The sequence below is a fragment of the Marmota marmota genome, unplaced genomic scaffold (assembly GCF_001458135.2).
Source record: "Marmota marmota marmota unplaced genomic scaffold, marMar, whole genome shotgun sequence".
Classification (NCBI taxonomy): Eukaryota; Metazoa; Chordata; class Mammalia; order Rodentia; family Sciuridae; genus Marmota; species Marmota marmota.
Window position 1 is genome coordinate 29499598 of NW_025999990.1, and position 11755 is coordinate 29511352.

Below are 11755 nucleotides of genomic sequence, written 5' to 3' on the forward strand. Positions count from 1 at the left end.
TATGATTCGTAATTTTAGACTCAATAGAAGCCAAATTCATAGAAACCTAAGTTTATGTTCATGTACTTTAGGAAGTTTTACTATGTAAGTTAATAGCAAATGTATCAGATAGTTGAAGTAGAAAGAAAGCATCAGAACGTTGATTTTGTGGAAATACCCAGCCCGAATTGCAAGCATGTCCTAACTAGTCATCAAAAAGCATTCAGGGGCTCCTCCTCAGAAATTCCTTACTAGCACCACTGGAAATACAAAGACAACTGAGAAGATTCTATGACAAACTCATTCATCCAGAAACTGCTTAATTTAATGCCCTTATGTATCCAGGATGCAGTCAACAACCTCCAAAGCTTAGAACAGCCTCCATGGGGACCACACCCCCAACTCCTCCAGGTCCACATGTACTGTTCACCTCAAAGCTCTTAAAAATCCAACCCTGATGCCACTTGTGCCAACTGTGGACACATTTGCATAGGAGCACAGCTATTGAGAGTCCCAGCCCACACCAGCTGGGAAGAAAAATCAGAGACCTAAAGTAGCACCAAGAGTATCACCAAGGAGGAGTGGGAGGAGGCCACACAGATGCCAGAGTGCACATCATTCTGTGGCCTGGAACTGACAGCATCCCAAACGTGTCAGAAAGCATCCGTCCGTCTGAATCTGATTCTCAGCTGTTCCAGGTGCCCCTTGATAGTGTAATGGAGGGTTTTGCTATGGTGATCCAATGCTCAGACACCTGCCCATCCAGCCCCAAGATGAAATCCATGACAACCAATCTTCATTGTTGGGGAGCATCTGATGCTACAGAAAGACTGAGCAGTGACAGGGCCATAGGCAACAAGGAATCTGCATAATGGGTCCAAAGACAAACTAGCTTATGGGGTAGGAGCCAATTCCTCCATCTCTGGAGGTTCTGCTGGTGCTTCCAAAGGCTGTCATGAAAGGAACTCAGACCTGGATGGCAGTGAACTGGCTGACACCATTTAAGTTACCTCCCAATCCAAATTTCTCCACTTTCACTGTCAGCATCAGCAGCAGCTTCCAGATGCCCAGCACCCAGCCAGTTCTGTGAGGGAGTAACAAAGCCAGGACTCTGCTTCAAGGAGATGACCACACAGCTGCTTCAAAGGGACCCTGACCCACCACATCATACAGACTAAGAATGTTTGTACTGGAGACCCTCAGAGTCAGGTAGCTGAGGATAAACAGTTTTCCCAGGGGGCAGGTCCTGGAGTAAGGATGACAGGGAGGCTCAGAGCGGGCTGTCACACTTCCATGGAGCTGCAGAGCTGTGTGATGGCATTTGGGCTCCTGTTTGCACAAATAATCCCCCTTCCCTCAATCTGGAGAAACTATACTGAGGCACTAGACTCTGCCCTTCAGGTTTGTAACCTAAATTTTATTTGCATTCTAAGGAAGGCTAGTATTCCATTTGAAGTTTGCCCATTAGAATAACAAAACGTTATTTTTATTATAAGAGATGTAGTTAAAATCTCAGTATGTAACAGGAATCAGACAATCCCTTCATGTAGTAGACTACAGAGGAGAGGAACATGGCCACTATCAATCATTGCAGATTTCTTCGTGATTTGGTACATGTTGCGGATGACCGAGCGGGGCTTTACCTCGTCACAGCTATCATTTTTGCACACCCTGTTCCTCATTAGCATAAAACAAAGACCATGAGCCTTCAGAGGAACAGAGATGCCTGCTGACCCAGGAAATCAACACTGGCCAGGTCAAGCCTAGTCCAGAAGCTGAGCCTCCATTGTCCATAAATAACTTTAGTTTTACAAAGTCACCTCTTTTTCAGGGAGACACTTGCCAGAAGGAAGGATAGCAGGATGGTGTTGATGCCGTTTTATTTTCTAGAATAACCTCCAGTGAGGATGTGGAGTCAGCCTGTTCAGAACCTGGGTACTTAGGTTTTGGATAAAACGTTACAACCAGATGTACAGGAAAGGAATAAAAGCCCATTTCTCAATACTTTTACAAAACAAACTAGAACTCTCATGTTTTATTATACTTAGAGAAACACAAGAACTACACTTAGGTCAAATATGCTGCTCATTAAGTAGAAATAAAAGTCTTCCAAAAAACCTTCAAATTCCTAATTCCTCTTCTAAAAATCCAACAACCATAAAAAAACAATTTCCAAACCTCCGGATTTAAATTACAAAATGGGTTAGAAAAACATGCTTGATTTTATTTGTTTCATTTTTCACGAAGACAGAATATATGTTATATAAATGGATTCTGGTTGTTAAAACAATTGGGAATTGGTAAGATAACTTCATCTATAAAGATTTGCCATTTTGTTTACAAGCTTACCAGCATTTTAGAATGTTGTATACTGCTTACAAGTAAAAAATAATTCTGTCCACTTAAGGTGTATGTCTATTAGAGTTCCTTAAACTTTTTATTCCATTCTGGAAACATGCCAATGGACAACAACTAGCCTCAGGTATGTGAAGGTGCTGTTAGAAGGGTTTGGCAGCCAGCTCGCTAGAGTCTCCTTGAAGTGGGTGGAGAAGGGCTGGCAGGTAAGTGCTGGCAGGTGGAGAGAGGCAGAAGCCCATGGGAAAGGGGGTTGTCAGCGCTGGCAGAGGGAAAACAGAGCCTGCAGGGCAACTGTAGAGGTCTACCTGCCGGGAGCCTCCGCCCCCCACTTCTAGAAAAAGATAGTGTCCCTCTCCTCAGAGAAACAGCACACTGGCTGCTCCGGCGTTTTTGCATCATTCTGAATGTTCTTCCAGGTTAGAAACTCACATTTGTATTTTCTTCAGCTGCTAGGCCCTGGATACCATGAGAAGCAGCATCCAAGTCCCATCCCCTCTGCTGTTCCTTGTCCACATGGAGACAGTATCTATGTGACTTGCTAAGATGCTGTTCTGGTTAATCCAGAAGCCTCTTGAGAGTGAAGGAGCTACACCAACTTCCTGAAGCCAACCATTCCGGAGTGCACTGCAGAAACTGAAAACTTGCCCTAGACAGTGGGTGCCTTTGTGGTCTGCCCCATCAAGGGCTGGACTAACCTCTGGCCTCTCACTCCACTGTTTTCCAAGAACAAGGACTTGTGAAACCTTTCCCCACTTATTTCTCTTACTGAGATGATCACCAATGGGGAAAATCTTAGAAATTGAGTAAGTGTTCTGCATGTGAACACCAGGAACAGCAGAAAAGCAACAGCCCCAAAAAGGAAGCGGGTGGTGTGCACCCACAGTAGCCCTCACACCAACAGCGCAAGCATGCACCATTAAAACCCTGTGGAGTTTAAAAACCCTACTGAATAAAATGTTGACAAAGGGACAAAAAATGCAAAATTACACCTACAAAATAGGCTTTTATCACGTAAGATGCAAGGCTCTTTAAATATAGAGAATCAAACGATTTGATTATTTAATACAAGAAAAACACTACATTCATGACAGAACACCACAAAGAATATTATCAGATAATTAATGCCTAATAACAGGAAATGCTTATAATACAGAGTTAATAGTATAAGCAAAATTCAATGAAAAATCAGAAAGGTACCAAAAGTTAGTCTTTTTTTTGTATTTTTAAAAACTTTGTATTTCTAGAGTTTTACATTGAGTACACTAATCATAAAATAGTGAAAACTTTTCAATGTTACTTTTTAGTAAAGATTTCCAGATAACACCAATAAATTAATTTTTCAATCTAGGATCAGTTCCATTATAAAAATTAGTGTTACCTAATTCCTCTTAACGAAATACATATTAATTTAAGTAACTTGGAAGCAATAAATGCAAAATTAAGTATCCAGTATTGATTTAAAACAATAGTACAATTCAAGGAACTAATGTTCTGGTAACTTCCTTTGGCTGGACCATATAGAATTTATTGAGTAGATATCTCATAGTATTAAATATATTGACAGTGTAACGTTCAAAATTGAACTTCTACTTAGAAAGCTGGAAAGAGTATGTCACTCTTGAACAAGAAAAAGCCAAATAATCATTGAAATCTTAACTTTTTAAAAACCACAGCAATTACTGCAGATGAAGTTTATCTTGATTTCAGGAAAGACTTTTGAGCCCAGTAAAGAAAGGTAGCTGTGTGGTGGAGTCAGACATTTCCCCTCTGACTGCACGATGGCCCCAAGTGTCCTGACCCATCTCTGTCAACATGCAGGCTGCAGCAATTTATGTACGCCTTATTGCTGTCCCATTCCCCATCTCCATCTATGAGAGATAAGTTTTGCTTATTAAATTTGTGTTAAAAAAACACTAGCACCAACAGTTAATATGATAAAATAAAATCCATCAGCTTGAGGCTGGACCTCTGGGTCTGATCAATGAGGGGAAAAATGCAAAGCTCTGCATTTAGATATCAATCAATCACAGACATGAACAGGAAAAAACTGGCAGACCTAGTTGTATGGGGAAAAAATTCTGGGAGGTTTAGTGGATTGCCTGTTCAGTTTGAGGCAGCGCCCAGGACTGCAGTCGAGACACACAAGGAAGCAGGAGTGGAATTTATGTAAGAAAAATGTCTATCCCAAGAGGCCAGCATATTACAGTCTTTCTGTTGGGATGCACAGAAAAGCTCATCACCAGTATGAGAAACTGGAATAAACAGGTCCCCAGGGACATGCATAGAAACCATGAATGCAGTTTGAACAGAGCTACAAGAAAAATGCCTTCTAGTGCTAGATAGTCTGAGAAGTCCAGGTGTGCTGCTCTAGCAAGCAAAGCACAGGTAATTGGTTGACGGCAGAAAAGATGCTTCCCAAAAGGCAACTTTTCACCAATTCCAGAGTCCAATAATGGCTGGTTCACCTAGGGAGACAACACTCTTTCTGCCTATAGTGGTATCGAGAATGACTTGTTATGTCAGGAGGATCTTTAAAGTGACTTCATCTCTTCAAGGTTAGGATTCTGTTACATCATACTACAAATCTCACTATGTGGGGGGTTATCTCCGGTGGTTCTCATAGTAACACAGACAGCAGACCACAGGGCTCTCAGACTCTTCCCCTTGATCAGCCATTATTTCCTGGAGCATAGGCAGCACAAGGCACCTGCTGAGTTCCCCTCAGGGGCATTTTCTTCATCTCTAACCTGCGTTCAAATATGCCAATGAATCCCAATTTTCAGTGTCTGCACTCCTGTCAGGGGTAGTGCCATCTCCCCGCTTCCCCGAGCTGACTTGCTCTCATTTTTCTACATCCAGAAACCCCGTTCCTCAAGATGTCACAGTTCTAACATTCCCTGTTCCTGCTCAGCTCTGAACCAGGCACTGTCACCTCACAGTTGTGACACTGCCCCATCCCTAAGTCTGCCCATCTCTCCTTCCTCTACCCCCCCCCCCCATTTTACATGCCATGTCACTTCTTTGTCCTACTGTCCCAATAGGAAACTTTCAGCAACAGCTCCAAGGAGCAAGCATTGAGACACAGAGGCACTGTGGCCAGGACTCCCAACTCAGGTTCAATAGCAGGGACTTTGCAGGAGGAGGGAAGTCTGGCCACCTCCACACCAGTACATAGTAAGTTTGGAGATCTGTGTGATCAGCAACCTGGGGCACAGCTGAAGGAATCAGATACAGAGCAGGCAAGCATCAGAAGTATCCCTGAAAACTGGGAAAGAGGTGAGGGTTTGCTAGTCATGAAGCCCCTGGAGCCACCCCAGTGGGCCAGAGACCGAGTTAGGGTGGGGAAAGGCCAAGCTGTACGTAGTGAATCATCTTACCTCAATTAATTAGAATTCCAGATGTATGAAGAGAAAAAACCCACACCCCGTGACCAGTCATGGGATGGGCATCTGCCTCTCACCTCTCACTGGCAAGTTTAAAGATGGGCTCTTATAAATAAAAAGAAACTACTGAAAACACTTCTTTCTTTTAAAAAGTCATTATTTGGCTTCAAGTGCCTCGTTTTCTCTGGCTATGAGTTTCAAATATCTGCAAATATGCATTGCATAATGACCCTCTGGCAGGCTGCAAAAATCACATCTTGTTGCCTTTCATGGAAGGGAAAGAATTATGAAAACAATGACAAGGTCTTTCTAACCCACTACTTTATCAGCTCTGTGCCTGTTTAAGGCAAAGAGGACATCAAAGCAAAGCTCTCAGGTGAGAGACAATTTGACTCTGTCAAAGGAAAATGCTGGTACCCAGGCTACCCTGGATTTAACTCAACTTGAGCTGGGAAGATCTTTTGCAGCTGATTCACCCCAGTTTACAGATTTAGAGAGGGGACAGACTTTGTTCTCAAAACCTAAGGTCTTGGTGCAGCTACTGCTTTCAGATGCTTCACTATGCAGAGTGGTGTTGGGGAGAAGTCTCTGCAGATAGTGCTCTGGTTTTGTAAAGAGGGGATTTCATTAGAACTATCCAGAGAATAAATTTAATGGCTACTGCTGTTGTTGAATTTCAGCCATTGGCCTGGAACTGAGCATACCCTGCAGGATCACGCAAGACTTTCGTCTGACATCACCTCGAGTTAGGACACGGGCTGTGGGTGTCACCAGGGTCCTTCTGTCTAACAGCAGTAGGAGCCCCAAGGCACAGGCTGGCTCTTGGCTGTTTTCCTGTTCTCATGGTGTCAAGAGCCAGTGACTATTACGAACCTGCCTTTGGAAAGATTAAAGATGGAGACAGAAGTCCCTGCTGGTCCAGTGCTCCCCAGCTGGGTGGGGAAGCAGCCCTGGGGAACCAGAGAGTAAGCACACACTATGTGTGCCTTGCAGGGAAAGCACAATTCCTCCAAACTCATCTTTTGAGGCTTTCCAATGATTTCTCCATGTTAGTTAGAAATGCAGTGAGGATTTTTCTATGTATTGTTTCAGTTATTTTCCCTACAACATGATTCCAAAGAACAATTGCCCCATAGTTGTTGCAATACCACAGGCTGGGCACCAAGAGGTGTGTTCATTACCGCTGTTCTTTTTTTACTCATCTCCTTTTTCTCCCTGTTACCTTCTCTCACTTCTCTTCCCATCATTGTGCTTTATTCCCTTACTCCGTTTGTGCTGCTAAAACAAAATACCTGTGACTAGGTAGTTGGTCAAGAACAGAATTTTATTTCTTACAGTATAGGAGGCTGGGAAATCCGAGACCAAGGTGCTAGCTGGTGAGGACTTAGTCCCTCTACTTCCAAGATGAGGGTAGAGACTCGATACCTCAACACCTCCTCAAAAGCTACACCTCCCAATACTGGTACATTGAGATCAACTTTCTAGCACATGGCTTGGGGGACACACTCAGATCATGGCACCCTCTATCTTCTCTGCCCAGACTGATTCTCTTCCCTGTTCCCACCCCACCACCCCAATCTTGCCCTCATTCTATTTCCTTCCTGGAAAGGTAATAAGAGTCTCACTTTCCTACCGTTGAGTATACTAGGTTTCATGATCTTTTAGGACCAGGACTGGTTGTTGGAGTTTATTATAGCCATGATAAGCTTATAATAAAACTACTGATTTATTAATTCAGTTGTCATATGTACCACAAAGTCCATTTTTATTGTAAAATTTCCTCCCATCTCACTAGCTTTTAGGTCCTCAAGACCATTCAGGGAGCTTTGGGGAGGGATCAATGAACATGCAGGTTGGAAAGGGCTCCCAATAGACACACGGAAAACACAAACACTGAAACCGGATATCAGATACTAATCTTCCCTCCGCCTGGCTAAGTCATCCCAGTAAACTCAACATTCCACTATCCTCCTAAGGTCACTTGTATCAGTTTCAAAATAGAGTCACTTCCATTTTCCATAGGAAAAAAAAAAAAAAAAGAAAAGGGAGAGCAGGTTTTCAATCTCCTGAGAGAAACCATAGCTTTTTCTACTATGAAACAGGAAAAAAAAAAATTCTCATCAGTAATAGAGAGGAAGGAAAATGGAGGAAACAGGGGTGGGGGGAAATCAAGGCCCTGGGACCCAGGAGGCGTGCACAGAGAACAAGCTATCCTGCCACATGAGGGCACCATCGCCAGGAGCCTGGAAGCCTGAAAGTGAATGTACAGCCCAAGACAAGAACCACGCTGGCCACACACTAATCAGTCATAGCTGAGTGATCTGGGGGACAATAAAGTCCCCAAGAAGTAACATAAGGAACAAGAGCTGAGAATGTGGTTCAACCAGCATCCATGGTCTTGCCTAAGTCAGGGTGAGCAGTGAACATGGGATAGAGAGGGTCTGGCTGACCACATCCCCTGCAAGGACCCAAGAAAATTATGTTCATTCTGCAATCTGTTCAAATTCCACATCTGGTCCCCAAGATGCTCCCTGCTCAACCCTCTGCCCAGGGTAACTTCTCTCCTCTCCCACACCCCTACCCTAGCCTTGCTGCACCACACACCTGCCCAGGACAGGACTCTTCACTTCTCCCCCCAACACCCTCCAGCCAGGTCATTAACATCCTCACCACCCAGAACCTAAAGGGGACAAGGCCAGACCTTCACCTAGCTTCAGGCACACTGAGTGAAGAGGTGGATCTGCCTCCTGGCAGCACTTCCACAGGGTGTGGGGGAAATCTCAAGTAAAGCCACAGCTGGGCAGGTGTATGCCAAGGAAAATTGATTAGATTCTTATAACCAAGTGTGATTTCCTCAACTACAAAATAAGGACATTATTTCCTTGAGAATGATTTCATAAGGATTAAGTTAGATTATGCTTGTAAGACACCTAGCATGGTGCCTGGTACACCTTTAATAAATGTTGGTTGGTTTTATAATTGATGGGAGAGGCAATCTCAAATTCTTTAATGTACACATATTGATGTGCATATACATGCGCACAACATTTGAAGAGGTACATAAGTATCTTAACAGATAAGAACATGAAATACAGGAGGTACATAGATACTACAGCTATAGTATTATGTTGTAACATTGAAAACTAAAGGTGCCAAACCCATTTGATTACAGCTGAATAAAGCTGAATTGAAATTTCATAAACTGTTTGCAGATTTAAATTACACTTGAACTGTAAAGTAGTAATCCTCCTTATACTGAGACAGGATTTCATTTTTCCAAACCATCTCAGAGAAGGTAAAAGAAAGGCATATGGTATGCAAACCGAACAAAATATTCAATCATAATTTTCTCTTACCTTTGAGCCAACAAGAGTGTACAGCCACTGAATGGTTTCATTGTGGTTTATTACTCCGTTCATCCCATCCACGTACAACATAATCTGGCCCAAAGCTATAGAAAGAAAAAAGGAGACATTATGGACATCTATATAAACAATGATCACAATATTGAGATTTTCATACTTAAGTACACAGTATCTTAGGAACCACATCTGAAAAGTACTGAGCTTTGAAATTAGCTAAATCTCATTTCAGAGAGAAAGTATTGGCTAAATCAAAATAAAGGATATATTTCTTACATGTGGAAGACACATGAAAATACCAAATCCAGTGATTGTCATTTATGTGTACCTTAATGAATAAATGCATACTTTCCTGTACTTCTGTGTAACCCAGACAGGACAAAGATAGCATGCAATGGTGTCTGCCCCCCCATTGGAGCCAAGAGGACCCAGAGTGGGTCAGCAGGTCCTACAGGACCACCCCAAGCTAATTCAATTTTATTCCCTTAAATAACTAAGTGCATGTTTAGTACTTATAATTTCCTTTGAAGATTTTTCCGATTTTCTGATGTCTGTTATGGGAAAGTCATTTGTTATACACCAAGTTCCTTTTTCTTTGGGGGGGGGCACTTACTGGGGATTGAACCCAGAGATGATTAACCACTGAGCCACATCCTCAGCTCTTCTTTTATTCTTTCAGAAAGGGTCTCACTAAGTTGCTTAGGGCCTCACTAGGTAGTTGAGACTGACTTTGGATTTTTGATCCTTCTCAGCCTCTCCAGCCACTGGGATTACAGGTATGCATCACCACGCTCACCCACCAAGTCTTAATTCACATATTGTCATTCTCCAAAAAGCAAATGCAAGCCGGACACAATGGTGCATGCCTGTAATCCCAGAAGCTTGGGAGGTTGAGGCAGGAGGATCACAAGATCAAAGCCAGCCTCAGCAACTTAGCGAGGTGCTAAGCAACTCAGTGAGACGCTGTCTCTAAAATACAAAATAGGGCTGGGGATGTGGCTCAGTGATCAAATGCCCCTAAATTCGATCCCCGGTATAAAAAAAAAAAAAAGGCACAATTACAAGTCATATTGCTTTTTAAACATTAATTCCATTTTTTCAGCTCCATTTCATCAAAGTAATTTGGACTCTAGATAATGAATAGAGTAACACCCAACATGAGTAGGTTTCCTTAAGTCGTGTGATCTCAATCATTTCATCCTTAATTGATATAACATTGATATTGTTAGGCAACTTTTTTTATTTTGCTGGTAGCAGGAGGACATCTCATTTTAGAAATTTGGAAAAACAGATGAGTAAAATGAAAATTCATAATTCCATAACTTAAGGATAATTCTTAATACGGTGATAGTTCTTTTAATCTTTTTTATGCATTATATACAATAGGAAGTTTACACATAGGTTGTAGGAAACAATATGTAAAATGGTGGTGACTGAAAATGGCAAGTTGGAATACTGAGTATGCACCAATTTTAATTATACAATTCTGTGACATTAGAAAATTATCCTATACAGAAAATGACCAAACAATAATGATTCTGAAAACTGCTATGCACATGAACTCAAAAAATTTTTAGATGATTTTGACATAATCTTGACACAATCAACAGTATATATTTGGGAATAAAATCATTGTAATTAGTGGTAAAACACTGGACATATTCCTATTAAAATCAGGAATATTTTTAAATGATGGTAACTTAAGTCTATGATAATTTAACACTACAGAATTTTAGACGAATTTAATAAGATAAAAAGTCATTAATAAGAGGTAGAATGGTCGGAAATGAATACATAATATTGTCATTTGTTAATATAGGCAAAAATTCATAAAGAGATCACAATTATTTCTCACTTTAGACATAACATACCGAGAAAATAAAGTCTGATATAAAAATGTAATACCAGATTATGTATATAACAGCAAATATAACATTAGATTAATTTCTTGTGTTAATAGCTCAAATTACCTGTTAAGAAAACACTAAATGCCAATAGAAGGCAAAATCATTTCATAAGCTGGTTTACACACAAAATCATTCACTCTGGCTATAGTGAAACACAAATTGAGACAATTATAAAATAGCATGTTAAGTTGGCAATATATTTTTAAGAGAAATGACACTTCAGAGGTTAAGTAACTTCATATCCCTGATGTTAAGGCAAACAGTAGAAACCCTGGTAGGATATTTTGTGCTATAATTTTTTTTTAAATTACCAGTTATTTAGTGTTGTGTATAAGCTCTGAGGGGGGGATTTTAGGCATGTTATTATTTTAACAGTCTGCATAATGGTTATTAGTACTCCTATTTGATGGGGGAAAAAACAGACTGAGAAGTGAAGGAATGTGACCAAGTCTTCATCACTGGCACATGACTAGCTTTTAAAAAAAAAAAAAAATCAAGTCAATCAATCAACATTGTGACCAGCCAGGTTCCAGAACTCAAAGCTATGCCCCAGTCAATAAAATGTTTGATAATTAAAAAGCAGGTATAAAAGTGTATCAATTCAATGAAACATTCAAATCCTTGTACCTAGCAGGAAAGTTCATAAAATATTAAGCATTAAGACTGAATATATGGTCTTTGGATGTACTTTTTCCTACTCCTGTTTTCCCATTTTCAAGTATGAAAATCACTTCTGTAATAGGAAAGTAAACAATATGTAAAAGGG

The 11755-nt window shown here is 41.1% G+C and overlaps 1 protein-coding gene across 1 annotated transcript in view; it reads right to left on the bottom strand.

The window, feature by feature from the left end:
- The window catches only part of Fhod3 (formin homology 2 domain containing 3), a 389221-nt gene that overhangs the window by 171387 nt on the left and 206079 nt on the right, over positions 1-11755 (bottom strand). Inside the window, exon 5 of the mRNA XM_048806588.1 lies at positions 9077-9171. Coding sequence (XP_048662545.1) covers positions 9077-9171 — 95 coding nt within the window. The remainder of the gene's footprint in view (positions 1-9076; positions 9172-11755) is intronic.